The following is a 27,392-nucleotide window of genomic DNA, read 5'->3' as shown; positions in this document are numbered from 1 at the left end:
CTGAGCACAGCTGCAGTTCCACCAGCAGGACTCTTGGGGTCTGCAGACCACAGGTCTGCAATGAATAATTTCTCCAATACAGGTCTGTGAAACCCTTTCCTTGGCACTCAATCAGAACAGTGCTAAGAGGCCATTGAACAAAAGATCCCTTCACCAACCAACACTTTGTTTCTTGCAATGAATGTACCTTTACTGGTAACGATAAACACACCTTTACAGTGAAAGGATGGAAAAGACTTTTCAAGTAAACAGAATGTTCAGAAAACACACACACACACACACACACACACACACACACACACACACAGAGAAAAATGGACGTCAAATGAAAATTATTCCATAGAGTTTAAAGGTCACTTCATGCTGATGAAAGAAACAATGAATCACAAGAACCCTGTAACACTTAACATATATGAACTGAGCATTGAAATACACAATTTAAGGAAACAAATAGTAAGTCCTGACACAGACTGACCTGCACAAAGGTCATACAGATAAAAGATGGACAAGCATCAACACTAAACAATACGATAGTAAATAGAGTTTACAGACATCTACAGAAAATTCCACTCATAATCATTCTTTTCAGAAGCCAATAAAATATTCTCTGAAACAGATCATATTAGGACATGAAGCAAGTCTTAACAAATGCAAGTAAACTGAAGTAATTTCCTGTGTTCAGTCTAATACTAATGTACCAAAATAAAAATCAATAGGATGAGGAACTACAAAAAATGCACAAACCCATGGAGACTGAGCAGCACACTACTGAATGATGGGTGGTCATCAAAGAAATCAGGAGAGGAATTAAAAATTCTTAGAACTCAACCAAAATGAACCTAGAAGGTACAGTGAATTTAGTAAAAGAAGAAAGCTCATAACAATACGTGCCTATATTTAAAAAAAGAAATCCCAAGTAAATTAATGAAGAATGTTAAGTCTTAGATTTGTATACCTATTTTATAGCACATGGCCCCATGTTCATGTTAAAATTCCTCAGGTGTAAGTGGGTCATGAGTGGAAAAGTTTAAGAAGCTATGGCAAAGAGGACCCAAGATTAAACCAACAGAGCTTCAGGCACCTGCTTGTGGACAAAGATAGCAAAATATCTGCAGACAAGACAGCAGCCCCTTCAACAAATGGTAATGAGAAAATAGTTCCCTCATGGAGAAATTCAAGGTAGAGTTCCATTCCTCACAAGGGTCCAAGTCCTACTGTCAGAGTCGACACTCTCCTGATCTAAAAGCATGGAGAGAGGGCATCAGCAAAGCAGTCAGTTGGGTTAAAGTCTCCACAGCCCAGGAATTGGTCTCCAGCTCTGACAAATGGGACTGAATGGACTTTGAAAAACTTCACAGCAAAGGAAGCAATCAGTGAAAAGACAGAAACCTATGTAGCTCATGGAGGACTAAGGTCTAGAATAAAGAACTGGGGGGAAACTAAGTATAAGAAACCAAACAATTGCACAAATGGGCTGATGAAATAAGCATGTAGTACTCAAGAGATAAGTACACATAGCCAATAAACATAAAAAATGTTCAACATCCTAGCCATTGGGAGATGCAAATAAAAACTATGACTGAGGTTCTATCATACTGCAGTCAAATGCTTTTCATCTAGAAAAATGCACAAACAAACAAACAAAACTAACAAATTCTGGTGAGACAGCCAGAGCAGGTGTACTTAGGCACTGCTGTGGAAATGTCAGTGGGGGAGCCACTCTGGAAATCAGTAGGCAGATTCCTCAAAACACTGAAAACAGAAAGCTCACATGCCCCAGCTCCTGAGTATGTTCCCGAAAGACTGAAAACAACATCACAGACATACCTGCTTATCTGTACTTGCTAGGGCACTACTCATAATGTAACTTGACATTGTGCCAAGTTAGAGACAACCTGTGTATTCATCAATAGATGAATGAACAAAAAACTAATGACATACACACAAGGGAGTTTTATGCAGCTATGAACAAGAATGAAATGATGTCATTTGAAGACAAACAGATGGCACTGGGGATTATCATGTTAAGCAAAATAAATTAGACTCACAAAGACAAGTATGTTTTCTCTTATTTACAGTTTCTAGATTTTCTATAGGCATATAAACTATTATACATGCTATACATGCACATATATGACTTGACCCTAGAAGTAAGACTGGAAGAAGGGAGGGAACCAGAGGATAAGGGGAGGAAGTGGAGTTTCTGGGAGGTATTTGTGGCTACAGCACATGACAGCCTTGAATGAAAATGTCCTTATGACACTTCATCATGTAGAATGAATCTATGTCAATAAAAAATGTAAAAATTCTCTGCTCCCTTTTTTTTCTCCCATGGACAGTGACCGAGGTGAGAAAAAAAGGTCTTACTATATACTAGCCAGAAGCTACATTAGAAGTGATAGGAAGCAGGTATGTTTAGCCACAGCCCACCAAATTCTGTTCTCTGTTTTCTAAATTTTGTTAAGGCTATTTCACTAGCTATGAGCCAGGTACCTCAAAATGTGTTCTGAATAAAACTTTGCTAAGCAAAGTAGGTAGTCAACACTGTCAATCTCAACGGTCACACGGGCATCTCCATCTTTCCACATGGTTTATCTGTCTTTCTGAGATAGTGGTCTATAGCAATGAAAATGGTGAGGACATTTATGAACCTGGAAATGAGGAGAAGTTGATTTTGGAAGCAAGGTAAACGTGAAAATCAGGTAAAAGACCACACTAAGACCTAGGGTTACATGAAAATTTTGGTATCTGTATGTGATTGCTGTTTACAACTTTACTAGACATGGGTTTATCCTATCCCTTTCTCTTTACATGACTTCCCATAATAACTTACATCTTTCAAATTAATATTATCAAGGTCACAGTTGCTGTGTACTATTTCAACCAGCCATCCTTCTGGTGTAATCATGTTGAGAGTTAGAAGGTGTGATTCTGGGATGTCCAGGAATTTTGCCACTGGTCCATGAGAAGGACTATTGTTAGCCCCTGACATCAGCTCTGGTTCCAGAACAAAACGGTAAAAGCTGTTAACAAAACATAAAAATATTGTGACTAAAATTAAAATGATTATTCCTCAAATACCTTAAACCTGCAAATGACTTAATAAATATGACTATACAATTTTAAATCAAAAGTTAAATGCACACTGTATGCCACAGGAGTCAAGAGACCATTTTATATGATCATGTATTGTATTATACGTTTTTACTCTTTAATGAAAACAATCAGAATTTCCTAAAAATATATCTGAGTTGGAGTATATAATCTATCTGTACTTATTTCTATACTCCTTCACATTTGCTTACAGTCTACATTCTACTATTTTATTAGCTCCTGACACTACAAAGAGGAGAAATGAAAGCCAGGAAATAACTAAAATTCAAGGAGAAATTCTGATATCAATTTTAAAAGTTCAACTAAAGCCAAACAAATGGGATGGAGTTAAATGCACCTGCGTAAGAGATCATTAGTCACAACTGAAGTTTTACTGTGTTTTAGCCTCATTCATCAGTATAATCATCCAAATATTAGTCATTTGTTAAGAATAGTGTGAGGCAATATTCAAGAACATAAAAAAAGATTGTTTCAGTTCTCTACCACATTTTACAATCGTGTTAAGCTCAAATCATATTGTGAGTTCTACAGTTTCATTATTCAACTGCTATTTTGATTTTTCTTAAGAAAGATGTACTTTAGCTCTGCTGCAGCTCTCAAGGCTCAGTGAATGAGAGAGAGAGGAGTGTGGAGATAGGCAACGAAGCTCATCCAGTTGTCTGGTGCTGTGGGGAGAAGGGCTGCAGCCCTCTCTAGTCGCTGGCTAAGAAGGACCCCATTAACTGCCATCCAGGCGTTTGTAAGCACACTTCATCTGCGACACAGACAAGAGCCAGAGAGAGAAAGCCAGCACGAAATAAACAAACCAGCTTGTTTCATCTAAACCGCAGAAGTTATTCAATTAGTTAACCATATTTTGTTCCCGAGAACAAAGTCATTAGGCCCAAGCCTTATTCCAGGAGAATTTACACAGTATGGGGATGGCTCACTAGAAGGAGCTGTATGAAAGGAGCCACATTCAAACCAAAGAAAAGAAGGTACAAGGAGACATGAGAGACAACAGTCTTGAAATAAACACACAAAACAAGCACTCTGTGTGCCCAACAGCATAAATGCTAAGGAGGATTTTTTTCCAGGAATGTTGCAAATAGAACTTTCTCTAGGATTTACTGAAATAATTTCAGTGACAAAGAAAGTTAAAGGCAGCTGCAGTGTAACTGCAGTGAAGGAGAGATACAAAAGCATGTCGTCATCGGATGGAGTTTAGAGGAAACCTAAGGAAGGGGGAAAATCAATATTCTAGAACATGTGGGTTGTGAACCCTTTGGGGGGTCAAAAGACCATTTCACAGAATTGACCAAAGATCATCAGAAAACACAGATATTTACAGTAGCAAAACTATAGTTATGAAGTAAGAACAACATAATTTTATGGTTGGGGGTCACCACTACATGAGGAACTATATAAAAGGTTTGCAGCATTAAGAAGGTTGAGGGCCACTGTTCTAGAACATAGAAAGTCAAGGGAACAATTAAAAAAAAAGATTTATATTTTATGTGTATGATGTGTTGGTATGCTTGTGCACCATATGCATGCAGTGCCTGTGGAGGCCACATGAGGATGCCAACTCCCTGGATCCTCAGTTATGGAGGACTGTGAGCTGCCATGTGGGTTCTGGGAACCAACTTCCAGTCCTCTGCAAGAGTAGCAAATGCTTTAAATGCTGAGCCATCTCTCCAGTCTTTAAAACTGAATAACCTTAGAAGTTTTCAAATTGCCGGGCGGTGGTGGTGCACGCCTTTAATCCCAGCACTCGGGAGGCAGAGCCAGGCAGATCTCTGTGAGTTCGAGGCCAGCCTGGGCTACCAAGTGAGTTCCAGGAAAGGCGCAAAGCTACACAGAGAAACCCTGTCTCGAAAAACCAAAAAAAAAAAAAAAAAAAAAGTTTTCAAATATCTATTTCTATTTGGCGCATGTGCATGTGTGCACATGTGGAAATCAGAGGGCACTTTGTGGAGTCATTCTTCTCCTCCTGTCATGTGGGTCCCAGAAACCAAAGCCAGGTCACCAGGCTTGGTGGCAAGCACCTTTACCTGCTGAGGTATCTCTCCAGTTTCCCTCTCCCCACCATTTAGTAGCTTGAAAGACTGAAGATGAAAGATAAAAAAATAATAAAGGTTTAAGATAAGAAATAGAATACTTGATAAAGAAGGAAGCCTGGGATCAAAATAGGGAGGAACCATTTGTGTGAAAAATCAGAGAAATAAGGCATTCTTCCCATACCACATGAAAAGGCTTAAAAAGATGGGATGTAGTACATGACTAAAGAAATTCTTGTTCACTATTTTGTTCACCTCTGAGAAAAATGAGACAATATTTACTAAAAGGGAAGGACTAAGAATAAACCTGTAAACTATCTGATTGACATATGCTACAGAGTAAGATTATGATGAACTAGTAGATTAAAAAGTGATACGAACTGTATATGCTTTACAATAGGTAGTACCTTACTTATTATTCCTACTCCAGAAGCCATGTTCCTTCTCTCTAATATTCAACATTATTATCTTTATTTTTATATATTCTTATTTTAATTGTGTGTGCATGCACACACACACACACACACACACACACTCATGTGCACATGGGTTTAGTGCCCACAGAGGCCAGAAGAGAACATCAGAACATCAGAGTCCCTGGAGCTAGATTAATAGGCAGTTTTAAGTTGCAAGTTGCTGGCATGGACGCTGGGCACTGAACTCAGATTCTCTGTGAGAGCAGCAAGCTCTCTGAACCACTGCGATGTATCTCCAGCCCTCAATTTTTTCTTTTTCTTTAAATGTATTCCAAGCTTTATAGAGATATTCTGAAGGGATTGTCCATTCTTGTGATTTTAAAAATTCTGTACCCATGGGACAGAACTTTTTATTAATAGCTAACATATTTAATGATTTTGATCAGATTTAGAAAGGTATGTGTTGAATTTGAAACACACACACAAAAAAAGAACAACCAAAAAGGTAAATGAGCTATAAAAACATGTCAGTCAAAGGGCCAATGGATACATCCTAACTTCTCATTTTAACCTTCTACATTTTCCATTCCATTGTCTTCCAAACATTAAAAATCCCTTGTTTACAGTGACAGTTGAAGGTAATAGTGTATACTGTATAAAACAGAACACACTTGAAAACAATCAAGAGATGAACTGAATTATCCCTTTCTTGTCAGATGTACATGCATGCTTACTGTTCTGGAACTAACTGAGAAAAGTATACTCATAAGCCTCAGCAAGCTACTCTAGCCCAATAGGGGCGACCTTCTTTCTGCCCCAGGATACCAGAGGATATTGAATATTCCTAAAAATAGAAGTGATTACAATGACAAAGAGAAAGGGCAGGCTTCTGCTAAGTTAGTTGTTATTTAAGGTCACAGTATGAATAAGAACTATTTTACACAATGATAAACACAACATCTCTGCACCACCAACAGATACTCTGAACTACTTTCACCTTCACACCCCCAAACAGTGAATGCAATGATGTGAGAAAGAACATCTTGAAGTGCAGAGCTGGAAAAGTGCTGACAAGAGTTAACCCCAAAACTTTGGAAATCACTTATTCCTCCTCGATAACTTCTCAATAAATACTAAGTCAAATTCCTAAAATTCCTAAAACAAAAATTCATACAACTTCTGCAGTAAGGTGAGATGTATTCATTTAGTCGGGTTGTTTTTAGCTTCACATCCATTAAGAGGGAGACACTGATTATCTAGTGAAGGCACACACAGTGTTTGTCAACCACAGATCCTTCCCTTCATGCATCTGCAAGTCCTTCAGCGCTGAGCCATGCAGTCACTCACCTTCTCAAAGGGGCTTCCGAAAGCTTGCTCCTGCAGTTCATGAACAGCTTTATCCTTGCATTCACAATCTTGCCAAGCACCTATTAAAAATTCCCATATTTGATTTTCAAATAGAGCATCTATTATTCACTACTTACTGTCACATCTGACACAGGTGACACATGACACATCTCCATATACCCTGACATGTGATGTACAGAGACTCACCTGCCTCAGGCCATAGGGAGCTACAGAAGACATTGACATTCACACAAATGACTTCACAGCACCACTGACAGCGGCCAGTCTTTTGTTTAAAATAACTTCCTTTCAGGGTTTTTCAATTTCCTTAGCATTCAAGGAAAAGCAATAAAAGTGCTAGAACCTTGGTTTGCCTCACAACACTGCCTAGGATACCCTGATCTTTTTAGAATTCACTCTGTATCTTAAGAGATATAGAAAGTTCTAGGCTATACACAGATGATCTACTCTTTCTTTTCTAGTGTCACTAAATCAACAAGAAGCAGAGGAACCTCATTTTGTTCTCCCCATCTCTACACAGACAACAGATCACAGATGATTCAAAACTATTAATCAATAAAGGATACAGATAAAGGTAGAAAAAAATGTACACATAACACGAAGAATAGAGACTTAATGAGGAATGAGAACCAAGTGTACATTTAAGAGCTCTGTGGCTTACTTTCCATTCTGTCACTCATTTTGCTACCATGAGGGTCACTGGATGACTTCCCCCTCACGTGGTAAATCAACACTGTACAGTTGAGTTGGTTATCTGACTAGAGTGAATGACAGAGGAGCTAGAGACTACAGCCAATGCATACAACATTATTTTATAAATATATTATTCCATAACAAAAAAACTGCTGAGAAATAAAGCATGTTATTATTACCAAGAAGTAAAGTGCAATTCCGCTCTCTCTTAGCTCTCTAATTTTACATATATTATTTATAGGTTCTATCTTGATGTAGGTTTTAAAGATAAAATAATGTTTTTTTTCTGAATAATGATTCTTTATGGGAACAGAAGTTGTACACTAAAATCAAGGATAATTTGAGTACTACAAGAAGTTCACACGTGAAGGGTTTGCAAATGCTAAGAAAGAATGTTGAAACACCCATGGCAGTAGCTTTGTGCTGTTCACACAATCTGAACAGAAACATCAAAGTTTAAGATTATCATCTACATTAATAAGTACACTTATAAAAAGTATTAGCAATCAATTCCCTTAATACGGTCTACTGTCTGAGAAAGCTACAACATGGAATTCTGATGGAATATACAGCAATATTGCTCCACTTGATCACTGACATGATCCATTAGGTTTACTATCTACACTTTGGCCTGTTTCCAAGGGAAACCAACTGTCAGAGGAGTTTCCAAACCTGAGAATATTTCCTTATTTTTTGTTTAAACAATTTTTTGAGATTATAATATTACGATGGCATTTTCCCCTTCCTTTTCTCCCTCCAAGCCCTCCAATGTGTACCTCTGTACATCTTGTTCTCTTTCACATTCATAGCCTCATCTCCTTTAATTTTCGTTAGACACACAAAAATATATACAGACATAAATATAACCTGCTCAGTCCATATGTTACTTGTATGTGTATGTTTTTCAGGCTGGTCATTTTATATTAGGAAACAAATTGGTGTGCTTTTCCCTGTTTCTCCTGTTCTCAGCATTCCTTAGTTGCCTGTAGTTGAGAACATTTTCCAAACTTTCACCTTCTTCCTTTCTTTCTCTTTCTTTCTCTCTCTTTCTTTCTCTTTCCTTCTTTCTTTCTTTCTTTCTTTCTTTCTTTCTTTCTTTCTTTCTTTCTTTCTTTCTTTCTTTTTCTTTCTTTCCTTTCTTTCTTTCTCCTTCCTTCTTCCCTCCCTCCCTCCCCTGCTTCATTCCTCACTTTCTCCCTCCCTTCTTCTCTCATCTCCCTCCATTCTATTTTAGACAGGACATGGCTACGCAGCCCAGCATGACCATAAACGTGTAGTTTTTGTGCTTCTGTTTTTTTGATTGGGACTAGACATATGTTAAAACACTAGACTTCCCCTACATTTTCATATTTATGAGAGGCTGTTGGGCATAGTTTCCAGCCTCTACTATTATTATGTCCAGTCACTTGTGGAACTTTGGCGTTGTGGCATTGTTCTCCCCTTTATGTTAACAGTAATACAGAGATGTCCTATGGGAGAGATACAGAATTTATATCTTCCACATACGATATGACTAGGATCCTTTCCTTGTGAAGTCATTTAGCTTTACCTCCTGAATTCTGACAAGTGATCTTAGATTATGAGATAGTCTTTAGCAGCTTTTATGCTGGACTGCTAGATGACACAGCAGCTTCATCTTGTTGATGGCCCTTGCTCTAGGGAGAGACTAGACTAGACTGGATACAACTCTATGTTCCTCCTTCCCGGAGCTTTCTCTGTTCAGGCAGCACTATATACTGCCCTTCAAGCTTCGCCCAGATAAAAGTGAGCATCAGTGTCTCCAAAAGGTGCTGTGGGATGGTCTGTATGTCAAATGTGTTGCTGATTGGTCAATAAATAAATCACTGATTGGCCAGGGGCCAGGCAGGAAGTATAGGCGGGACCAACAGAGAGGAGAATTGAGAGAACAGGAAGCTGGGTGAGGGAGACACTGCCAGCCACCACCATGACAAGCCGCATGTGAAGATCACGGTAAGCCATGAGCCATGTGGCAAAGTATAGATTTATGGAAATGGATTAATTTAAGCTGTAAGAACAGTTAGCAAGAAGCCTGCCACGGCCATACAGTTTGTAACCAATACAAGTCTCTGTGTTTACTTGGTCAGGTCTGAGTGGCTGTGGGACTGGCAGGTGAGAGAGATTTGTCCTGAGGTGGGCCAGGCAGGAAAACTCTAGCTACAAAAAGGAGAACACGGGAAGACACCTGTTTCATTTGCTCAGGCTGCCATCACAAAACGCCACAGATCAAGTGGCTTAAGCTACAGAAATTTATTTTCTCACATTCTCAGGTCTTTTTACTTGGCTTTTGTTGGAAGTCTTTTCTTGGTTTCTTGGTTTGAAGGCAGCTGTCATGCTCTTATGCTTACCTGACCTCTTCATATGCTCAAAGAGATGGAGAGATACCGAATTTATATCTTCCACATATGATATGACTAGGGTCCCCTCCTTAGGAAGGTCCCATATCCACATAGTCACACTAACAGGCAGGGCTTGAAATTCATTGAAGCACATTTCATGTGCCACAGTATGGACTTTGCAGGGAACAGCAACTTAGCTTACAGCAACACCCAACCTAAAAACTGCTGTAACACTTGTGCACAGTTCTACTATTTCCCACTGAAACACATATATTTGTGTGTGTGTATGTGTTTAAAATGTCAGATGATACGAAGATCTGAGAAGAGCACAAACATTTCATTCACGTAAAAACAGTCACTAATATTTAAGTCTCAGAGTGAAGAGGGCCCGTCTACTTTCCGCTATCTTACAGCCAGTAACTGTGCCATCTGCTGAGCTGCTCTTGTCAGAGGATCCACAACAGCAATGACATCAAAGAACATATCATTCTCCGGAGGATTTATCTTTACAACACTAGAACAACAAAAAGGAAGATAAACATGGTAGGTTAAGTTGATGAAATACATTCATAGTTGTAATCTTAGCTATGTATGTTCTTATGAGTTATTTGCTTTCCCTGGCAGTTGAAAAATTCTGGTTATATAATAAAATGCAAATTTGAAATTCATGTGCAACACACTGTAAAGTTATAAATAATTCGAGAATATGAAGAAATATTTTATAAATATGCAATTAAAAATACACATTAAAGAATGAGACTACTACAGTAAAAATTCTGATAGTTTTTGTGTTATGTGAATATATTTCCTAATATTGGAGAATTAACTACTTTGTACTTTTATTCACTTGGTATTGTACAAAACCAACACATAGTACAGGGAAATCAGGAACAAACCCATTCAAAACCATGGTAATTGATTTGGACCTAGCCTCCTCTCTTTACCTCCTTCCTGCTAAGCCTTTCCCATCTGTTCCTATTGATCTAAATAATAAATTAAGAGATGGACTTAATTTAAAGAGAAATGGAAACAGTCAATGGGAGATAATCAATAATATGCATGTTATTAAAGTATAGTCTATGCTAACTTAATTACTGCTTTAATTCTAGTCACATAAAAACATTCTTTTTAGATGAAGGATGAACTGTTTATTTTGACAGTAGAAAAAGGCTTACCAAATCAAGTGCTATACCAGTGCAGTTACAGGAATAGTAGTCATCTTTGCTACAGAAAGACTCTTGGCAGTGAGAAAACTGATGCTCATCAATTAAATATTTACTTGAAACATGAGAATGGAGTGAAACTTCATTTTGCTTAAAGCCATAATTTAATTGTATTATAATAACAGTGATAGAGTCAACGGATCTTGGAGAATTTTGCTAGAAATAAGGGTTATAAGTTAGATAATCTAATAATATGTTAAAATTATTGCTGCTATTAGTTATCTGTTGTTTGAACCTTAGATGGTCTTTTAATAAAATATCCAGAGCCAGATATCAGGGTGAAAGCTGAAAGATCAGAGAAGCAGAACAGCCAGCCATTAGTTCTTACTTCTACAAAATCCTCAGCCTAAAGAGAGTGAGTTCCTGTTTCCTCACACTTTATATAATCTTTCTCTGCCCAGACATCACTTCCTGGGATCAAAGGTCTGTGTGCTTCCCAAGCAAAGGCATGAGATCTCAAATGCTGGGATTAAAGGTGTGTGCCACCACTGTCTGGCCTCTATGTCTAATCTAGTGACTGGCTCTGTCCTCTGATCCCCAGGCAAGTTTATTAGGGTACACAATATATCACCAGTTATCTTGCAAAAATTCTACAATCACTGTCATATTGTAGCACCTGTAGAAACTGGTTGTCATAGGCTTCAGTATGAGGTGACTTGTTATGGCTGGACTATACATCTGTTTTCTGCTGCTTTAACTTCCCCCAGATAACTGCTAGTTTTTTAAGGTTGTACTGTGTTTTAATTCCAAAGACATCATTTAACTACATGCATCACGCCATAGATTAAGGACAGCCTTCTGAACTGAGTGTGGTGCTGCACAGCTATCCGCCCAGTGCTATGGAAAATGAGGAAGGAGGCTCATGATCTCAAGGCTTGCTTGAACTACATAGCAAGTTTGAGGCCATCCCACAGAGTGAGATCCTGCATCAAATATACTTCTCCCATCACAAATTAAAAGGCTAATGTAAAATACTATTTGAAGGTAATTGCAAATAACCTTGAGTATAGGTATCTTACAGATCTTACATTAATAAGAATTCCTTAGGAAATGCGTCTTTCACATACTGAAAATACATAGTATTACTTACAATAATCAAAGATACTTAAGTTACTGATATTGAAAAATAAAAAACATGCTAGGTATAACTTAAAACTTTATATCCTAAATGTGTTTTTATTCTCTAAGCTATACAACTGGACCTGTGTTGTGTGTGTATAGGCTGTATGTGTATGTCGAATGTGTGTATGTGTGTATGTGTATGTGTTGTGTTGTGTTTGTGTGGGGTGTGTGTGTGGGGTGTGTGTGTTAGTAATGTGGTACTAGGGATCAAACTTGGCCTCGTGCATGAAAGGCAAACATATCCACTACTACTGAGCTATGTCCTAGATCTTATATTTTTCTTTATGTTGCTAATATATATTTTTACTGAACAGAAAACCTTTAGTTTTTACTATGCTATAACAACAAATGGAAATCATGCTTGGCAAGGGGAAAAACGCATGAAATAATTCAGTAATAGGGATTGCGATACTGTTAGAGTATTACCTGTGATTCTCTTTGAGTAATGTGACATTATATCGAGAGGCACGCACAGGCAATGGAGACACAAGCGCATCAATTTTCATCACAAGGTCGCTCATGCTGTACAAGGAGAGGAACAATGTGTGAGACTTCTAGGGAGAGAAAACTTGATATTTCATGTTACAGTCGACAACTCTAGAGAGGCAGTCTCTATCTGTATGGCTGTAGTTCCTCTCTTACACAAGTCAACTACGAAGGACATAGAGTGTAATCACATTTCACTGGGAGAAGCAAGGTACTTAACACAACAGACAGGGACAGTGGGTATTTACAGTTAAAGCCAAAGTATAAGTAAAGATATGAGACCCATGTACACAGTCTTTACTGTGAAAATGGCTCCTCTTGTGAAAGGAGTGGGTATAGCTGGGTGAAAGCAAGAGAGAGAGAGAAAATGCCTTAAAGAACAAACACTGTCCCTTAGAGTTAAGTGAAGGTGAGGAATTCATGGGTTTGATTACCATCTTCTTCATGTCTTTATTATCTCTCTTATCTAAATATTGAAACGTTTTCTAACTTTAAAAGAAAATATATATAAAACACTAAACTCCCAAATACTTACTGTTTTGAGTTGACTTCCATATTTTCAACAATGTCTTTAATTTTCTCTACTGAATTACTAAATGTTATCTTTTCAATCAAGTGAAAATCTTCTAGGTAGAATTCTTCATGTAAAGGTCCTAAGAACTTAAAACAAAGATAGTTTTATTGTTGGATATTTTCTAGGAAACACTCAGGAAACTTTTCTTTTTTCACGCTCACTCCACCACCACTATCAACTGTCCTACCACGAGCATTTTCTGAGGGAGCTATTTCACGCAGCCATTATTATGTTGTGTGTAAGAGAACACGGGGCTGACATGGTCTCACATAGGAAAGCATTGTATTTAACAACAATTAGAGATATGTCAAGTAGAACGTTGTTATCTTTAATAGATTAAAGAGACTGGCTGCAGACACGTCTTTACATTCCCCTTCAGCTGCTCTGGAAGATCACAGTTTAAAGGTCATGGCAGCACAACACTGGAGCCTTTCAGAGGTGACATAAGAGGTCAAATGATGTTTCACTGTAAATATAAAGCGCAGTGTCTGAACACAGAAGCAGGCACTGCATTACTAAAAGCATTCATGTAAACTTTTTTTTTTAAACTTTGAGATTTGATATAATTTAACTTTAAAAGCAGTTTCAACGTTTTCGTTGTTCTTGTTGCTTTTTTTTTTGTTTTGCTTGTTTTGTTTTTATCACTGGGTAGATAGGATTGGAAAAGAGTGGAATTTTAGATATAGCACTTCTAGCAGCTTGGAAAGTATCATTATTAACTTAGAACAGGGCCCTCCAATCCTATTATTTTCTTAAGGAGTTTAGAAGGGTGCCTATCTTTACTGATTAAACTGGCTTCCTTCCACCCACATGAGCAAGCACAGCTTCAAACAGTGGAAAGAGTCTGATTCTTTAGTCTCTAGTCTACTTAAAGTTGAGTACATTTGCCAAATAATGTAATTTAAATGGTATAAGATCAGATAATATACAAGGTGGGAAAAAGAACTTAAAATTATAAAATTAAGCAATAATAGGGTAAAATAAACCTGGTATTTAAATCTTGATTGCAACATTTTTAGAAATGTGATTTTTTTTTTTAGTTAAGGTAGATATATATAATACAAAACATTACCTCCTTCAACAATACATTAAATTTTTACAAAACTCTACTGGAATGTTCACTAACACTGAGCAGAAATCTCTTTCTATGGACTTATTCCCATATTCTCATCTATCAGTGCATAAAAATCAAGTGTATACACGTGTCTACTATTTCCAAGCAGTTCTCAAATATTTCAAGTGAAAACATGAGTTAATATTTACTGCAAAGTTAGCTTGTTGGGGGCTGTTTCATGTACTTACATATAAAGGCATATTCAGTATCTCCAACAACAGCTCACTGCTCCTATTGTCTGAATAATGAAGCCAAGGCTCACCAAATGTACACAACTCATGGAACAACTAGGTCTGAACCTTGATCAGCATGGCTCACAAGGGTGGGGATTATTTTGTCTACGCCTGCTACACTGTAATTTTCCACACTTTTTGAATATGTGGTGTGATCAACAGAAGCAGAAATACACTAACAGTGTATATAAATATTTAATTCTTTAGTATTTCTGCAAGAAGTTATAAGACCATTAGTTGGACATGGGGGCACACCCTTTCAACCCAGCATTTGGGAGGCCAGGTACTTGTCAAACATGTTCATTTATTTAATAGCAGACATTTGTGAGTTCAGAGTCAGCTTAGTCTACATAGTTCTAGGTCACCAAGAGGTACACAGCGAAACCCTGTCTCAAAAATAAAAATTCAAAAGTGGAAAATTATGTGATCATTATTGCATCCATATTATTAACCATTTATAATCAATTATAACTCTAAATACGCTCCAACTTTACCACTGGGACAGGTTCTATGCTAAAATGTAGTAACTGTTTTCAAAGATGAAACTGTCAGAATGCTAACCATCTTCTCCAGAGACTGTGATTATTATGCTAAATGATCATACTCTGAGACAGGAAAATAAGGATCACACTGTAGCACTAATGTCAGCCATGGTACTTGTTTTCAAGCACATTTCTGCTAACGATAATCACATCACACTTCCCATTAGCCAGCACTAGTCAAGTACTCTGACTGGATGTCTGTAGTCACAAGTCCTCTTGACTTCAGTGCCTGTCCTCAGCTGCCCACTCAGCACATGGATCTGAGTCATGGCTGAATTCACTGTCACCCTTCCACTCCTCCTGAACAAGCTCATGGCCCATAACAACCTTCTCTACCCAGTGGACAGATTCGTTCACAGGAGGTGGGGATTCATATCTGAATATTTTTGCCAACTATAAGAGGAGGGAGGAAAAAGGTAGAGTTAGGGAAGTAAGTTTGCTAGAACCACAGTGTTCGTTATTATTACTATAGCACTATGTTAATGACAGGAGCTAATACAAAGTAAGGGTAGTCAAAGACAGTCATTTCTCAAAACTATCTTTAAAAGCCCATATTTCTTTCCATGGCAATGAAAGGAAGTAATGCTACCCCTGGAATTCCGCATTGCTCACTATCAAAACTGACTGATACTTATTTTAATAAGCAATAATGTTTACTATCAGTTTGTAAAACAGCACTTTTTAGATAGGGTTATGATTCTTTAAAAAAAAAAAAGGTTTATTTATTTTTTTATATGTATGTGTGTTGGGGGTACCTGCAGAGGCCAGAAGGGGGAACTGGGAGTTACCCAGTGTGGGTGCTAGGAACCAGGATACACCTTTGTAAGAACAGAAAGCTCTAACTGCTGGGCCATCTCTCCAGCTCATGACTATGATTCTAACAGAGGGGAACAGAGTTCATAAAAATGTAGGGAACTTTAAGAGTGCATTAGAACTTTTTAGATAAATTGATGTTTTGCCGTATGTTACTTTAAGCCAGGTATCTGTCAAACATATTAGCTTATTTAATAAAATTTATGACTAGATTCTAATTTTTTACTTAAGTAACCGGTAAGAAATAAAATCAGACTATTATTCTCAAAAACACTGATAAGTATGTATCATCTCCTTATTCTATATTTGTTCATAAAGACTGATCAGAAAAAGATCTGCAGCACATCATGAGAAAAGAAGCATGATATACACTTCCTAAATGACTCAGCTGGTCAGGGCACTTGCTGGAAAACTGACAACCTGAGCTCAATGCTGAGGACACACATGGAGAAAAGGGAGAATTAACCCTGACTGTCACACAGACGACACTCATTCACAAACAACTATCAAGATAATAATGTCACATAAAATTATAGATGGCTTATAATCATGTCTTTAAGAGAAACAAATACCTCTTGTAGAAAAAAAAAGAATTGGAAGGTAAAATGAGCTATGAATAGTACATTTTCATAGCACATGAGAATGAGTGTTTCCTTTTATAGTTTGTAAATATGTCAATATGTGACAATCTATATATGCATACTTCAGAATTTACCAAATTAATTGTCATGTGACACAAAAATTGCAGGGAATGGCACAGAGAAAAAGATGTAGTAATGCCCTTTGTACAGCTACCAAAACACGGATGTCTCAAAGATGTACCGGTGTATTGCTACACTAAACATGTCAGCAGAACAAGATAAAGTGGGATGCCTGGGGACCACTCTGCTTTCCATAACTCATGGCAGAATGATGTGACCACAGCTGGGGGAGGGACAGTGGGCTGTTGCCCATTTTTTTTTTTTTAGTTAATCTTTATTTTATTTTATTTTACAATATAATTTAATTCTACATATCAGCCACGGATTCCCTTGTTCTCCCCCTCCCGGTCCCTCCCCTTCCCCCCAGCCCATCCCCCATTCCCATCTCCTCCAGGGCAAAGACTCCCCCGAGGATTGAGATCAACCTGGTAGACTCAGTCCAGGCAGGTTCAGTCCCCTCCTCCCAGGCCGAGCCAAGCGATCCTGCATAGGCCCCAGGTTTCAAACAACCAACTCATGCAATGAGCACAGGACCAGGTCCCACTGCTTGGATGCCTCCCAAACAGATCAAGCCAATCAACTGTCTCACCCATTCAGAGGGCCTGATCCAGTTGGTGACCCCTCAGCCATTGGTTCATAGTTCATGTGTTTCCATTCGTTTGGCTACTTGTCCCTGTGCTTTATCCAACTTTGGTCTCAACAATTCTCGCTCATATAAACCCTCCTCTTTCTCACCAATTGGACTCCCAGAGCTCCACTTGGGGCCTAGCCGTGGATCTCTGCATCCAGTTCCCTCAGTCATTGGATGGGGTTTCTAGCACGACAATTAGGGTGTTTGGCCATCCTATCACCAGAGTAGGTCAGTTCAGGCTGTCTCTCGACCATTGCCAGCAGTCTATTGTAGGGGCATCTTTGTGGATTTCAGGAATTGCTCAACATTTCTAATTATCAGGGAAATGCAAATCAAAACAACTCTGAGATACCACCTTATGCCTGTCAGAATGGCTAAGATCAAAAACACTGAAGACAGCTTATGCTGGAGAGGATGTGGAGCTAGGGGAACTCTCCTCCACTGCTGGTGGGAATGCAAGCTTGTGCAACCACTTTGGAAATCAATATGGCGCTTTCTTAAAAAACTGGGAATCAATCTCCCCCAAGATCCAGCTATACCACTCTTGGGCATATACCCAAGGAATGCTCAATCATACCACAAGGGCACTTGTTCAGCTATGTTCATATCAGCATTGTTTGTAATAGCCAGAACCTGGAAACAACCTAGGTGCTCTTCAACTGAAGAATGGATAAATAAAATGTGGTACATATACACAATGGAATACTACTCAGCAGAGAAAAACAATGACATCATGAGGTTTGCAGACAAATGGATGGATCTAGAAAAAATCATCCTGAGTGAGGTAACCCAGACTCAGAAAGACAAACATGTATGTACTCACTCATAGGAGAATACTAGATGTGGAACAAGGATGACTGGACTGCTACTCACAACTCCAGGGAGGCTACCTGGAAAACAGGACCCCAAGAAAGACATGGGGATTGCCCAATGAGGGAGAAATGGATGAGATATACATGAACAGCCTGGACATGAGTGGCGGTAATGAAGGGCGAGGGTCGAGGGAAAGAGAGCTTGAGGGAGTGGGAGATCCCAGCTGGATCAAGAACAGAGAGGGAGAACAAGGAATAAGAGACCATGATAAATGAAGACCACATGAGAATAGGAAGAAGCAAAATGCTAGAGAGGCTCTTGCCCATTTTATTTATCCTGAGCTCTGACAAGTACGTAACACGATTGCCATCTGTGAACTATGTATGTCACATGACTACGTTGGGTCTTTGTCCACAGTACCAGTGTCCACTAAAACCTAAGACATTTCTTCTTCTACTTACTCTCCCATTGCTGACAATACCAGTTTTGCCAGGTTGCAGTTGAAGCACATCTTGACAGAATAACTGGTGGGTCCGGAAAGTGTTCACTCCAACAGTGTTGTATTTTTTCTCAAAAGCATTCTTATCCATCCCCTAAAGTACAAGTTAAAAATGATGAAACTATTAAAAATAAATAAAAGGATGAAGTAACAGTATATAATTCATCTATATAAATCACACATTATTAATATTAATAAAATTATGCAAATTATGATTTAAAAATATTTTCTTATGAAGCAATATTTTAAAAAATAATTTTCTTTTGCTAAATCATTCACAAAACCATTGAATCTTGTAACAAGTATATATAGTTATAAATTATTCATTATTTGACCATTTAAAGGAGATTTGTACATCATTATAATGTTTGAGAACATCAGTTTAACTAAAATTTAACATTAAAGAAATGAATGTTTATTAAATTCTGAACTCAGTATCTCATATTTGGTGCTCTTAGATAATAGTGTTTAAGATAGAAATATCCCATCTTACCCCAGTGTACAAATCATAGAGGGCCAATTTAATTAACTGTATTTAAACAATGAAATATTGAGCATAATTCTTGGCAAAAATTATAAAAAATATTCATAGAAAATCAATTTGAAAAAGTTTTTATACAGCTTCATACTGAGGTACACTTCTCCCTATCAGTACTTTCCAGACTTTAAAATATACAATTCACCTTTGTATGTTCTATTTGAGTACAACTAGGAGGTGTTAGCGTCTGAAGGGTTAGCAAGTTGCCATGCATTCCTATGATAGAAATTTTCCATTACACCATTCAATACGGTAACCAAGGCCACAGATAATTATTTAACACTTGAAATATGGTTAGCATGATTGAAAAACAAAATTCAAAATTTAAGTATACAATAGCCATACCAAGCTAGTGACTGCAGTCTTACGGACAGGCTCCATAGGCACTCTCAGGTCACAAACACCCAACTCCCCCATTTCTTCTCTGCCTGCATACTCCCACCATGTTCTAATGGACAGCCATGTATTATTCCCAACTTATTATACTTATTAATATTTTTCAGTAACAAGGTACTCTAAGTACATAAATTATATTTTTGAAATATGCAACATACACATTCTCACATGCATGCATGCATGCACATGCACATGTGCACACACACAATCATTTCACTGACCATAGTAAGGAATGTTTTAATTTTATCTCCAGAATAAATTGCTTCAGCAGTTTCTTCTTTTGCCAGTTTTCTGAGAAATCTTCTCAAAAGGCTGTTTTTATGTGTAAGAAAAGCTGCCAGAATTCCTCTAGAAATGACTGTGTTCTCTTCATTTATCTTTGATGTAGGATTATAAATGATCCCCAACCGACTATGAATACTTGTTTCCTGAAAAACGCATTGACAATTTAGAAGACCAGCACTTGAGACACCCTGTTACAGCTGAACAGGCTTCTTTACCATCAAGTTTGTTGACCTTACCTTATACCTCTTTTTACTTTTGGACTTTCTATGACGATTATACCATATGAGTAATTATCACCCCAATAGCCAGAGAGACAATCATTTAGTAACTCCATTCACTTCTTTTGTATAAAGATTCTTTGTTAATAAAATATTTGGTCACTTTGTGAGTACATAAAAGAACACATAAAATATACAAACTACAAATGTAGAATTCAGTGACTTCTACATAAACAGCTATGTAGGTTAAGAAATCGAGCACTGCCACTAACCCAGACAGACCTCCTCCCATTTGTTCTAAAGCCACCACTCCCGCCATGTATAACAGTAAGTCTCTTCATTTCTAACACTAAACATTTCACCTACTTCAGATTTCATGTAAGTAGGTTAATAGAGCAAGTGATATTCTGTGCTCTCTTACCAGTCAATACAATGAGAGATTCATCACCACTGTTACCATGTGGTTATTTTGGGAGTATACAGAATTTCATGAGATGAATATACTCTTTATCCAGCCTATTGCTGGATAGTTGAGCTTCTTCCAGTTTGGAGGTCTATACCAGGATATACAGATCTTTATTTATTTTTAATTTTTTTAGAACTTTAATATTTGAGCAGCCAAATGATTTACAACATATCTGTACGAGTTGCCACTCATACTAGCAACATATTATTGTTTATTATATTAAAGATCATGAACCTTTTGCATTGTCATGTAAATTTAAATCATCTGTGCAGTATGGAAGGATATGGCACCAGGGCTTTACTTTCTTTCCCCCTCATCAATGATACTAAGCATTCATCTCAATGTCAATGGCATTTCCCCCCCAAATTCTTTGCTTTAATTTTAGCCTTTTTAAAAAATTAGATTTTCTTTTCTTTTTTTTTTATTGGTTGTACACATTTGATGTCTACAGTTGAAGTTCTTTTTGGCTGCAACTGAGACAATAAAGTGCAGCTATGTTGGTTCATTCTGTGGCTTGTACTCTATGCTGTGAGTTGACAAAAAGTAATTGACATTTAATTTTAATTTACACTAGTTCAATTTATTAATATTTTAACTGATTGATACTAGGCTTTATTGCCTATTTTAGAAATTGTTGTTCTGAAGTCATAAAGATAATCTTCACAGGAATTTCTTGTTTTGCTTTTATGTTTAAGTCTATTATTCAACATCTGGATTTGACTTGCTATATGATGTCAAACATGGAGAGGTAAGGACTATTCTTACCGTCTCACAGGCTAACTTTATCCCAGTGCTAATAAGATGCACAATGCTCTGTTTCTGGGATACTTATTTCCTTCTGATTTTCTCTTTCCTATTCTTGAGCTAAGAAAAAATTGTTTTCAATTATGTAGGCATTATAAAAGGTCTTGACAAAAAGGAACTAATTATTATCCATTTCTCCGTTTTATGAGTATTTTAATTATTCTTGGTCCTTTAAATCTTTGATTATGTTAGCAAATTAGTGTGACATTTTCAAAGAATATAGATGTTCCTATTGGAATTGTAATAAGGCTATATACCAATTATGGGAGAGATGGCATCTTTACAATATTGACCCTCTTTATTAATGGCCACAGTATATCCTTCCATTTACTTAGGACATCTGTTTTTTCTCTCAAAAGGTTTATATTAAACTTTGTTACATTGGTTTCTAGTATTTGATATTTTTGATACTAGTATAAATGGTATATTCATTAAAATTTAATTTCATATTTGTTATAATTCTTACAATTATAAAAAGACCTAATAGCAACCTATTAAAACATGAAAGTTAATTCTACTAATTTATATGTCCAGAATATACAAAATATGACAACTTAAATATTTGAGTGTTGCCGGGCGTGGTGGTGCACGCCTTTAATCCCAGCACTCGGGAGGCAGAGCCAGGCAGATCTCTGTGAGTTTGAAGCCAGCCTGGGCTACCAAGTGAGTTCCAGGAAAAAGGCACAAAGCTACACAGAGAAACCCTGTCTCGAAAAACCAAAAAAAAAAAAAAAAATTTGAGTGTTTATAGTTTGAGCATTTTTGCATTTATGATCATAAATAAGCATCAGTTATAATCTTCTTCTATAACATCCTTTAAGGTCATTAGGTTTGAGGCAATGATAGCTTTGTAAAATAAGTTTGGATTTATTGCATCCTTTAGTTTTCTGGGAAAAAAATGTGTTCTAGATCAATGCTTGTCCACAAGTACGATGATACGGGACAAGGCTGACTACAGATCTTTCCCTCTCTCTGCTCTTGCAGCAGAACACCTGCTGCAGACCCCCTTTGTCCCCTGCTCATCTCCAGTGGATTACAAGGTCCTCACCTCCTAGCCTCCCTCTCACTGATCAGTGCTTTATCTCTAAGGAAGAGTGTGCACTCACCACGTGGTCTAAGGAAGAGTGTGCACTCACCACGTGCTCTAAGGAAGAGTGTGTACTCACCACGTGCTCTAAGGAAGAGTGTGTACTCACCACGTGATCTAAGGAAGAGTGTGTACTCACCATGTGCTATAAGGAAGAGTGTGCACTCACCACATGCTCTAAGGAAGAGTGTGTATTCACCACATGCTCTAAGAAGAGTGTACACTCACCATGTGCTCTAAGGAAGAGTGTGTACTAACCACGTGCTCTAAGGAAGAGTGTGTACTCACCATGTGCTCTAAGGAAGAGTATATATGTGGTGATATTGTGTTCCCCCAAATATTGCACACCCTAATAAACTTATCTGGGTCAGAGAACAAACAGAACAGCCACTAGATATATAGAGGCCAGAAAATGGTGGCACACACACCTTTAATCTTAGCATTCCAAAGGCAGAGATCCGCCTGGATCTCTGTAAAGCCACACTGGAAACAGCCAGGCATGGTGACAAACACACCTTTAATCCCAGGAAGTGATGGCAGGAAGAAGTTTAAGGTGTGAGGACCAGGAACTAGAGCTGGTTAAGCTTTTAGGCTTTTGAGCAGCACAATTCAGCTGAGAGGCATCCAGTCTGAGGAAACAGGATCAGCTGAGGAATTGGCAAGGTGAGGTAGCTGTGGCTTGTTCTGCTTCTCTGATCTTCCAGCGGTCACCCCAATACCTAGCTCTGGGTTTGTTTTTGTTAATAAGACTATTTAAGATTCATGCTACAACTCACCATGTGCTCTAACGCATTCAAAAGCAGTTTTCTTCCAGATGGCACATCAAAATCAGCAATAATCCACAGAGTGACTGGAGATATCACAGGATCTGAAATTTTCAAATAGTCAAGTGAAACTTATTTTCTCTAAAATCAAATGAAAAGGAAAAGAAATTTTCCAGTTAGAAAACACCACAAAATAACCATCTTAAAGTCATTCAAAAATAGCGCTTTGGCCGGGCGGTGGTGGTGTACTTCTTTAATCCCAGCACTCAGGATGCAGAAGCAGGTGGATCTCTGTGAGTTCGAGCCCAGCCTGGGCTACAGAGTGAGTTCCAGGAAAGGCTCCAAAGCTACAGAGAAACCCTGTCTCAAAAAAAAAAAAAAAATAGCTTTTTATACTCTCTCTTTTTCACTATTTGAGTGTTATTACATACATTTCATATAAATGCATGCACACACACACACACACACACACACACACACACACACGTAGAGTAAAGAAAAAACATTATCTGGGGACAGTCACAAATATTTTCACTAGGAGAGAAAACAGTCTTATGTCTTTCATGGTTCCAGTGTTACAAAGTGAAGCTGCCTTCGGTCTGTGGTTGGTTTGTTTTTCGGGGACGGGGGCATGGTATTTATTTCTTTACACACGTGAACATTTTTAGTAACTACAGAAAACGGCAACAGTGATTTCTGGCTGTCATCATTTAATCTCTATTTATAGAAAGTGAAACTCTGGAATCCAGAAGAAACCATTTTTTATGTGTGTATGTGGGCATACATTTATATGGGAATGCACATATATATGCATGTATAATAGTCAGGGGACAATCTCATGTGTTTCTCAGGTGTAGTCCATTTCTTTTTGAAACAGAGACCCTCTTTCTCTCTCAGGCATTGAAATCACTAATTAGATGAGGCTGATTGGCCAGGGAGCCTCAGGATCTACCTGTCTCTATCCCCTCATTGAGCTGGAATTACTACAAGATGAGACACAATAATGGGTTCTGGGCATACAACTATGGTCTATATGCTTGCTTTGGGAACTTGATGGACTGAGCTTTCTCTAAGCTCCATTTCAATTCTGATGCCATAGTTAAATGATTATAATTCCACCCAGCATCAGTACATAGCACACAAAATGATACTTCTAGGACTGCCAGTACAACCCACAGAAAAATTGTTTTTTTAGACCAGGTGACTAATTCAAAATGATTATTTAAAAAAAAAACACAAGGCAATAAAAGGTGAATATATTTGAAACTACAGTTATTATCATAGTAAGCACTATTTATCATAAAAATAGCTTTAGAAATAAGAAAGAAAAAATAATGTAATAAAAAAGATGACATTGATTTTCTTGACCCACCCTGTGTTCTTTGGGAGGCTAGGGGTGGGGCTAACCTCTTGCACATACCAGAAGCCACTGTTAGCAGTCAGGTAGTAACAATATCTTTAAAGAAGGAAGTTAGAAGAATTTTGATTCTGCCTGAACACCAACACTTCCACCATCACAGCTCCTAAGCTGAGAAGTATTTCAAGTGTTAAATCCTCAAAATCACATGATTTCTTATTCATGATAAATGTAGACATGATAAGATAAATTTTTCAGCTAATAGTCCTTTAATTTGTAAGAGATTTAATGAAACTGAGTACTTTAGGTTAATTTGGCATAATACCCAGAGACCTTAGAAATACAACCCAACCCTGTCTTTACTTGACACAGCCAAGGTTCCAACCTGCCACTGCTAGTGTGGAAACACACTATACTATATTATATGATGAACTTCTTATAGGAGGTGAAATTTAGATTCAATCTCCAGAATTTTTAACTCTCTCAGATATAAAATTTACCTTTCACAACCTCATTCACTACATTGTTAGATCACTTAATTTCTAGAATACTGTCCCTTACACATTACAACCCAACCAGTCTTCTACTATCTCACCTACTATCTCCCTTGGCAGCTTTTCTCTAGAAGTCTCTGGCCATGCTGGCCAGACAATCAGAACCTCCTGGCAAAGCCAGCTTTCTCCTCTCATGTGCACCCTCTCAGCCCTCTACCCTTCTAGTTAATCACCGTTCCTGCCTGTCAGCTCACAATACCTAGAGAAAAGTCACTGTGTCAGGATCTGAGAACAATTCCACACCAGGCAACACATAACCATAGCAAACTCCCAAGATCTAGAGAGGGCAACAGAATCCAAGAAACAGAAAACCCAACTAACAAAGACAAGTCTAAATATCGACACCTAGAATTACAACCATCCCAATCCCAGATGTCCAGACACCAGGACAAAAACACAGTAACAGCCAGGACAATACGTCTCCCTCAGGCCCAGCAACCCGACCACAGCAGGCCCTGAGTACTGCAACACAGCTGCAGCACAAGACAAAGACCTTAAGACAGCCTTTATGGTTATGACAGAGGTCCTTAAAGAGGAAGTGGATAAATTCCTTAAAGAAATCCATGAAAACACAAACAAATTGAGAGGAAATGAATAAAACAGCTCAAAACCTCAAAGTGAAAATAGAATCAACAAAGGAAACCCAAACTGTAGGAAATCTGAAAATGAAAAAATTAGGGACTCAAACAGGTACCTTTGGAATTAAGCTTCACCAACAGAATAAAAGAAATGGAAGGGAGAATCTCAGGCATTGAAGACAAGATAGAAGAAATGGATACCTCAGTCAAAGAAAACGTTAAGTTTAAAAAAATCCAAACACAAAATATTTAGGAAGTGTAGGACAATATGGAAAGACCAAATCTAAGAATAACAGGAATAGAGGAAGGAGAAGAAACCCAGGCCAAAGGCACAAAAAATAATATCAATGAAATCACAGAAGAAAATTTCCCTAACTTAAAGAAGGAGATGCCTATCAGGGTACAAACAGCATACAGAACACCAAAAAGACTGGACCAGAAAAGAAATTCCCCACAACACATAACAATCAAAACACTAAACATACCAAATAGCTTTTAATATTGAAAGCTGCAATGGGAAAACACTACATAACATACAGTAAATCCATTAGAACAACACCTAACACCTCAGTGGAGACTCTAAAAGCCAGAGGGCTTTAGATATGCTGCAGATGCTGAGAGCACATGTCCCAACCAGACTACTCTACACAGAACATTTCTCAATCCCAATAGATGGACAAACAAAAGACAGCCATGATAAAACCAAATGTAAGCAACATCTATCTATAAACCCAGCTCTACAGAAGGTGCTAGAAGGAAAATATCAACCTGAATAGGTTAACAACTCCCAAGAAAACACAAAAAAGGAATAATCTCAGACCAGAAAATCAAAAGAGGGGATAAAGGCCCAACACCATAATAAAATAATAGGAATCAACAAACACTGCTCACTGACAACTTTTGACATCAATGGTCTCAATTCCCCAATCAAAGGACACAGACTATTAAAATGGATGTGAAAACAGGATCCACCTTTATGCTGCATCCAAGAAACACACCTTAACTTCAAGGTTAGACATCATTTTAGGGCAAAGGATTGGATAATATTAATTTAATCAAATGGACAGAATAAGTAAGCCAGTGTAGCCATTTAATATCTGACAAAATAGTCTTCAAACCAAAACTAGTCAGAAGAGATAGGGAAAGAGATTATAAACTCATCAAAGAAAAATCCACCAAGGAGATATTCCAATTCTGATGATCTATGCACCAAACACAAGGGTACCAAACACAAGTTCATAATAGAAACACTACTACAGATTAAATCACATATTGACCCCCAAACATTGATAGTGGGAGACTTCAATACCAATATTCAATATTCAGGTCACCAGACAAAAACTAAACAGAGAAATGCTGGAGAAAGCTGAGCTGATAATCCAAATGGACCTAACAGATATTTACAGAACATTTCACCCAAACACAAGAGAATATACTTTTTTTTTTTGCTAGCACCTCATGAACTTACTCCACATACTGGAACATAAAGCAAGTCTAAACAGGTAGAAGACACTGAAGTAACCCCCTGCATCCTATCAGATAACAAAAGATAAAGCTGGACATCAACAACAGAAATGACAAAAGGCGTACAAACTCATGGAAACGCA

The 27,392-nt window shown here is 37.8% G+C and overlaps 1 protein-coding gene across 1 annotated transcript in view; it reads right to left on the bottom strand.

Moving 5' to 3' along the window:
- Uggt2 (UDP-glucose glycoprotein glucosyltransferase 2) overlaps positions 1–27,392 on the bottom strand; it is a 128,610-nt gene that overhangs the window by 50,107 nt on the left and 51,111 nt on the right. The window contains exons 20-27 of the mRNA XM_059273201.1: positions 23,309–23,400; positions 19,894–20,100; positions 18,701–18,832; positions 13,354–13,478; positions 12,759–12,854; positions 10,399–10,501; positions 6,917–6,996; positions 2,834–3,023 (exon numbers count right to left, since the gene is read on the bottom strand). Of these exons, the coding sequence (XP_059129184.1) occupies positions 2,834–3,023; positions 6,917–6,996; positions 10,399–10,501; positions 12,759–12,854; positions 13,354–13,478; positions 18,701–18,832; positions 19,894–20,100; positions 23,309–23,400 (1,025 nt within the window). The remainder of the gene's footprint in view (positions 1–2,833; positions 3,024–6,916; positions 6,997–10,398; positions 10,502–12,758; positions 12,855–13,353; positions 13,479–18,700; positions 18,833–19,893; positions 20,101–23,308; positions 23,401–27,392) is intronic.

Source organism: Peromyscus eremicus, chromosome 9, assembly GCF_949786415.1.
Source record: "Peromyscus eremicus chromosome 9, PerEre_H2_v1, whole genome shotgun sequence".
NCBI classification, from domain to species: domain Eukaryota; kingdom Metazoa; phylum Chordata; class Mammalia; order Rodentia; family Cricetidae; genus Peromyscus; species Peromyscus eremicus.
Note: the sequence above shows the minus strand (reverse complement) of the source record. Positions and strands in the feature narration are given on the sequence as shown.